We start from the raw sequence: 6,529 nt of genomic DNA, 5'->3' as shown, positions 1-6,529 counted from the left end.
GATTTAGGGATGGAGGGGGAGGAGACCCGGGCACACTGAGCCGCAGTTGTCACTGTGCCCCACGATGGCTCTGGGAATCCAGTCCCCCAGACTCAGTGAAAATTGAAGCGCATGTTTGTAAAGCACTGGTGGTCCTCCAAGTGCTTCACGGGGTCCTCACATGAGCCCTGTGAGGTAGATTGGTGTCTTCACCCCCATTTTACAGATGGGGAAACTGAGGCACGGAGAAGGGTAATGACTTGCCAGACAGCAACAATGGCAGCTCCCGCTCTGGGACCCCATATCCCGCTATTCCAACCCCAGACATGCTCCACCAACTGCTGGTTACCCACAGCTCATCCTTCTCCATCCCTCCATCTGCAGTAGGTGACGGAGCAAGGGCTGCATCCTGGGGACCTGGGAGAGGCAGCAGCAGAGACTGGGCTCACATTAGGTCATTCACCTCCTGTCCCTAAGACCACCCGTCACCCCAAGAGATGTCCCAGCCCAAAGGCTGCTTTGGAGCGCCCCGGACAGAGACCCCCCAGCAGCCCCATGCCAGGCTGGGGTGCCGGGCACAGCACTCGAGGCTCCTTATAGGAACCTTCTGCCTTTGGAAATAAAAACCCGCCAGATTTTTTTGCCAACCTGGTGACCACAGCCACCACGTCAGGAGAGGAAGAGTATCTGGATGCTTTCTCTTTGGTAATTTGTTGCAAAATGGCACAGCCCTGGAGAGCCGGTCCCGGGGCGCCGGAGGCTGGGGGGATCCTAAGCTCTGCGGGAGGTGGGGTAGAGCTGGGAACTCAGCTCCTCGGCATGCTGCCAGAGAAACAGGAGACGCGGGACAGTGGCCGTAAATGTCCTTTGCCTGCCATGTCGTGCTGAGACTGCTGCAGTTGTGATTAATCAAGAGGACAAAAAGAGATGATGGGAAATCGATGCCTTCGGGGGCTCCTGGGGAAGGGCTGAGAGCATCACTGCTCTGCCGCCTGGCTCCCAGCACAGACCTCGGCATGCACCAGAGCCCGGCACGCACCACAGCCCGGCACGCACCAGCCCCTGCCGGCTCCAGCAGCTTTGCTGGCGTGTTTGGGGAGCAGCACCGGGTGTGGTTTTCCCATTCCAGCACCATCGGGGCTGCTCCTGACAGCTGGATGGGTGCTCCATGTCTCGTTATCCTGCCTTGGAGAGCACTGTGTAGCCACGGTTAGGTGTTTAAAAACCAAGCATGACTAGGACCTCCCCATCACAGCTCACCTCCAAGCATCACGTGGATGCATTCCTTCCCTGCGGCAATCCTGGGAATGTCGGAAATCCTCCCAAAAGTGGAATTAAATCTGATGATGACCCTATTGCTCAGAATGGGAGCAGAGAAGGCAGGCAGCCCCGTGATCCCGATCCAAGGAGGTTCACTTCCCTCCTTCAAGGATAAAGAAAATCCCCTGATGCGGATGGGCTGACCCTAGCCAGGTGGGTGCCAGGAGCCCCCCTCTGCTCCCCACCGAAGGCACACATGCGGCAGAGCCTGGGAGCGGGGCCATGCTTCGGGGCTGCCACCGGCACCGAGATCGGAGAGGAAAACAAAGCACCTCAGGAAGAAAACGTCTGTGGGGGCTCCCAGGGCTCGTCTAGGGGGGATGTACCAAGTTATGCACTTAATACTGGCTTAGAGAAAGGGTTTTCCAGTGCTCAGGGACTCTGGGGTGCCCTGGAAGTGATTCACCTTTCAATCTCATGTAAGGCTTTGTTGACTCTGGACCTTCCCGTCAAGAACTTGGGAGGAGGCAGTTAATGCTGACATGACTTAGGACCATTTGGGAGCTGAGCCCGGGTGGTGCAGGGGTGCCAATGTGCCCCCCTCCCCGGCTGGGGCAGCCACATGCCCAGGCATCCCGGGGGAAAGGGGCTGGGTCTCTCCCCGTATCCCGACTCCTCCAGTCCCCTGGGTGGCCCACACTAAGGGCTCTGGTAGCCAAACCCAGGGTGTCACTGGCCAGGGATGTGCAGGGCCAGGGCCCCTGCTCCCGCGGGATGCTCAGGGTCAGGCAGATGAGCGAGGCCTTCCCGAGCCCCTGGCAAGTGGTCACTCCCCTATCACCCGCAGCCCATCGGTCGGTCACCATGTTACGAAACCTTTGCCTAAAAAAATAAACAGTTCCCGAGGTTAAAAAAGAAAAATCTGTTTAAAATCAACGTCCGGGCTCTCCTGTCTGTGCGGGAAGGGCACCAGCGGCTGCTGCCCACGGGGCGAGCTGGTGGTTTGGGGCGAGCCCACGGTGCAGGCTGCCTCCCCGCTCCCCTCCATGCCCCCATGTGCCGGTTGGCGCAAACGAAGTCCTTAAGGCGTCTACCGGGAAGTTTTAGTCTCCAGCACGCCAGGCCGGTAGAGGTACCTCCAAATGGCGTAGTAGTGGATGCCAGCTCCGATGGCCACAAAGAGGTGCCAAATGGCATGGGCGAAGGGAATGCGGCCGTCGCTTTTGAAGAAGACCATGCCCAGACAGTAGGAGAGTCCACCGGCCACCAGCTCCAGGAGGCCGTCCCTGTTGGGCTGGGAGCAAGCAGGGAGGCAGGGCTCAGCGGCGGCCGCGGCGTGCCTGCCCTTTCCCCACCATTCCATCAAGACCAGAAGCGTGGCCCCAGCTGCAGGGTGCAGGCAGGACCCTCGCTCTGCCTTCTGCTACACCCTCCCTTCCAGCAAGGCAGCAGGGACCCAGCAGCCTGGCTTTGCTGGGAAGATTTCAACACAACGGAGCCCGGGTAGGGGGTCTGCTGGAGATGCACATGGTATCTGCTGGGCACCCAAAGCACTTCCAAAAGAGAGCCGGGCCACATCATATTTGGGGATGGCTTTATCCATCACACAGCTTGGACCATGCCAACCCACCGGAGACAAACCAGCCCCATTGGGATTTATCCCTCGCGCTGAGCCCATGTGCTTCCCAGCAGTGGCTTACCATGGAGAGAATGACCAAGGCAGGGAAGAAGCCCATGATAACGTAGCACACCAGCTCCACCAGCTTGTACCTGCGACCGACAGAGAAGCTGCTTGGAGGCAGGTGCAGAGGGAGCGCCGACTTTTACGCTTGTAATGTCCACTGCCGTGCTATAGGAAAAGGGTTGGAGGTGCCATCACAGCAGGTCCCATGTCCTCATGTGTGAGCCACACCACCGCGGCGGGGCTGGCACCCTGCTCCGGGGGTGATGGACCCCCACCCTGGCTTGGGAGCTGCCAGCTCAGGGCCAGGCGCTTGGGGCTTCGGGGAGACATCGGGGCCTTTTGCTTTCTATTTGGTGCCACCATGTGGAAGAAACAACTCATGGCAGCACGTCCCTGCTCCCACGTCCCTGCTCCCACATCCCTGCTCCCACATCCCTCCTCCCACATCCCTCCTCCCACATCCCTGCCACCAAAGCTCCTAAAACCAGGGTGCGGATGGGGAAGGACGTGGGCCAAGGAAGCTCTCCACTGCCAGTTAACCAGGAGGCTGCCCAGGGACCCTGTACCTCCCTAGCTATCTGTCTGTCTGTCTGTCTGTCTGTCTCCACCTTTCTAGCTCTCCCCTGCAGCTTGACTGCTGTCGGGGCATTACGAGGGGCTGGCAGAGCTGAGCTGGGCTCTGCAGTACCCACCAGCACGGGGCCAGGTAAAGGCACTCACCGCTCATGGAAGAAGAAAACGTAGACAGTCCCGACAGACGCCATGATCCAGATGATCCAGCGCATGTGGGAGGCCCAGGGACCCAGCTCCCTCAGGTTCAGCCTGCAAGACCCAGGTCTGCGGTGAGGTGGGTCTAGGGCAGCACCCTGGTCCGGGCTGCGGGCAGCGAGGTGCCAGGGAAATGCTGCCCTCACCCCCATGGCTGTCCCACCAAAGGGTCTTCCCAACCTGTAACTTCCTCCACTTAAAGGGGTTGAAATCTATAGGATAGGAAGGTTTTGTGGAAAGGGGTAGGGTACAGCCTCGAGCAGAGCCAAAGCTGGAGAGGGAAACCCTATTTGTTGGAGCCAGGCTGATTTTCTCCCCTCCAGTGGGGCCAAGCAATGGCCCCCACCCACCAGCAACTCACCAGGGAGCGTATGACGCTGCGATGAAGAAGTAGATCACCATCCTGTCGAACATGTGCAAGCAGTGCTCCACGGTCCTGCAGGACAGACAGATGGGTCACAGCCTGCGGCACCGGGGGCCTTCGGACCCTCTGCCCCTTCCTGAGCCCCGAGCAATCGGGGCTGGTACCTGAGATGCCTCTTCTTCCAGGAGATGGTGTGGAAGATGGTGGAGACGATGAAGAGGCTGGACAAGCCAAAGCCATAGATCCAGGCTGAGATAGTTTCCCACTGGTCATCAGAGAGGATGTAGAGGATGGAGCTGCCGAGGATGCTGGGCAGGATCCAGAACTGGAAGGGAGAAGCAAACCTGTTGTTGACTCTCTGTGTTTCCATTCAGCAGCTACAATACAGTCTCTGCTTTTCCTTTTAGGTGTTTCTTTTGCTTCTGGTCAAAGCTACCATCCGTAAGAGGCAGGCTGGCCACCCACACGGGCCAGGCAGGGTTTCTCCCTGCATGGTGCAGCTCCATAATAGCTTCTCCAAGTGGAGGTAGGGAGGAGGAGGAAGGCACAAGGAAGATGGCTACCTCGGAGTCATCTCCCAGGGCTCGGAGTGGGAGCTGCCACCTCCCAAGGGAAACTGATGTGGGGAGTGCTCCCTCCCACTGCTGTGTAGGCAGCCCCATGGGGTGCCTGTCACCGTTCCTGCTGTGAAAAACACTCCATTTTCAGGGAGTTTTGCAAAATACTGCTCCACTAAGCCCATGGCCAGCTTCCTCAGGGACACAGGACCATGGTAGGTGAGAGCAAGGGAGATGCACATCAGCTTCCCAGGGCAGAAGGAGGGAGAGCATCCCCAGGAGCACCTGGAGCACATCTGCCTCATCACAGCCCCGAGACCCTCAGGAGCTGCTCCAGGGCTGAACACAGACATTTTTAGGTGCTTCTTGAGGTTCCTCAGGGGATCCCTGGAGAGCTGAGCACCATCCTCCCTCGCCCTGGGACGGGGACAGGGACTCACTGCGTGGGTAGCACAGTTCGCCGCATGCTCATACTCAGTCGGCTGGTACCTGCGGTTGGACGGGACGCGGTGATTCATGAACCTGCAGCGAGAAGCAGGGAGAGAAACACGCTCAGGGGACAGGGTTTGGGGGAAAGTCCTTTTGGAGGGGTCTGCATAGGGACACCCACCAGCCCCCCAGCCTGGAGGCCCACCTCGGCTGAGCTTTGCTCCAGCTGCCCTGCAGAAGTGACCCCGGCACCGGGCATGGCTTGTCCATCTGGCTGGCTCCAAACGCCAGGACCCCAGGTCTTGCTCAGCTATGGCTCAGGCTGAAGCATTTCCTGGTAGCTGCCGTGGCTTGGAGAGCAGAAGGCAGGAGCCAGCTCTGCCTGCTGCTGCGGGCAGGAGAGGGCAGACAACAGCAGTGGTGGGAAGAGCCCCAGCAGTGAAGAGAGCACAAGGGGTAGTGGGGGGACCTGCTGCGGGTCCCCGACCCATCCGCCGGTGACACCCTCATGTCACAGCAGTGTGCCCAGCTCCGACAAGGGTATCCCCATGATGCCTTTGGTTTCTGAGTACCACCTGCATCTACCTCCAACCTGTGGCCGCACATCCCAGCACAGATTGCTGCAGGGGGAAACCCCGCCACGCTCCCTTGAAAACCTGTATCTTTATTTCTGTTTCTCTTAGTCTGAAGTATCAGCTTGCTCTTGGCGTTCAGAGGAACATACCGATTTCCCCTGTCGGATCAACACACAGCAATAAAAAATAGTGTCAGGCTTGGCTAGTCCATTGCTAGGTGCATAACGCTGCATTAAGAGGCAAATTAAATGTGCATCCATGATAACAGGTCGGAGCAAAGTGCTGCCTTGCTCATTGTCCTCTTCTGGCAGGGGCCAGCAGTGGAGGCTGAGCGAAAGGGAGTAAGAAACAGGCAAACAGAGAGTGATCCTTCCCTGGCTGCTCCTGGTAATCAGGGATTTAAAGACTTTTTCTGCTGTGGCTCAGGTCAGGATGGCCAAGCTGAGCTGGCGCCAGCGGGGCTGCCCTGCAGGACCTGGGCTAATTGCTTTCTGACCCCGTTTGCTCTCGGCTCCGGCACCATCTGTGGTGCGTTTCACAGCTGGGCTGCACCCGGTGAGGGGGCGAGGGGGCTGGCAGGACCTTGCCGCTGGGTGCAGGGTGACCCCTCAGTCTAGGGCAGTGGGAAAGGCAGTAGAAGTCCCCTCTCCCCATCCCCAAGCCACCCATGCCTGTGGGGACTCCTCTGGCATCGCCTGCCTGCTCAGCCCCACCGCCTGAGCTGCTCACTGCTGTCCGTTAAAACTGCGCCAGGACGGATTAAATAGCTCAAATGACAAGGGTCTGAGTGGAGGCAGGGAGTGTGGCCGCAGGGGGCTCAGGCATGCGAGGTGATCCCCGGCAGGCAGCAGTGACAGCCCGTGCGGGGACCCTGTCCCCAGCCCCTGCCCTGCCTGCAGCCGGAGCCTGGCAC

The 6,529-nt window shown here is 59.2% G+C and overlaps 1 protein-coding gene across 1 annotated transcript; it reads right to left on the bottom strand.

Moving 5' to 3' along the window:
- Positions 1-2,329: 2,329 nt before the first annotated feature.
- On the bottom strand, positions 2,330-5,311 carry MMD2 (monocyte to macrophage differentiation associated 2). Its single transcript, XM_050906180.1, has 7 exons — positions 5,247-5,311; positions 5,053-5,134; positions 4,220-4,380; positions 4,053-4,127; positions 3,644-3,745; positions 2,940-3,009; positions 2,330-2,533 (listed from the first exon to the last, which is right to left on the bottom strand). The coding sequence occupies exons 1-7, from the start codon at positions 5,309-5,311 to the stop codon at positions 2,330-2,332; spliced, it is 759 nt and encodes a 252-aa protein (XP_050762137.1).
- Positions 5,312-6,529: the final 1,218 nt, after the last annotated feature.

This window comes from Gymnogyps californianus, chromosome 15, assembly GCF_018139145.2.
Source record: "Gymnogyps californianus isolate 813 chromosome 15, ASM1813914v2, whole genome shotgun sequence".
In the NCBI taxonomy this organism is placed as follows: Eukaryota; Metazoa; Chordata; class Aves; order Accipitriformes; family Cathartidae; genus Gymnogyps; species Gymnogyps californianus.
Note: the sequence above shows the minus strand (reverse complement) of the source record. Positions and strands in the feature narration are given on the sequence as shown.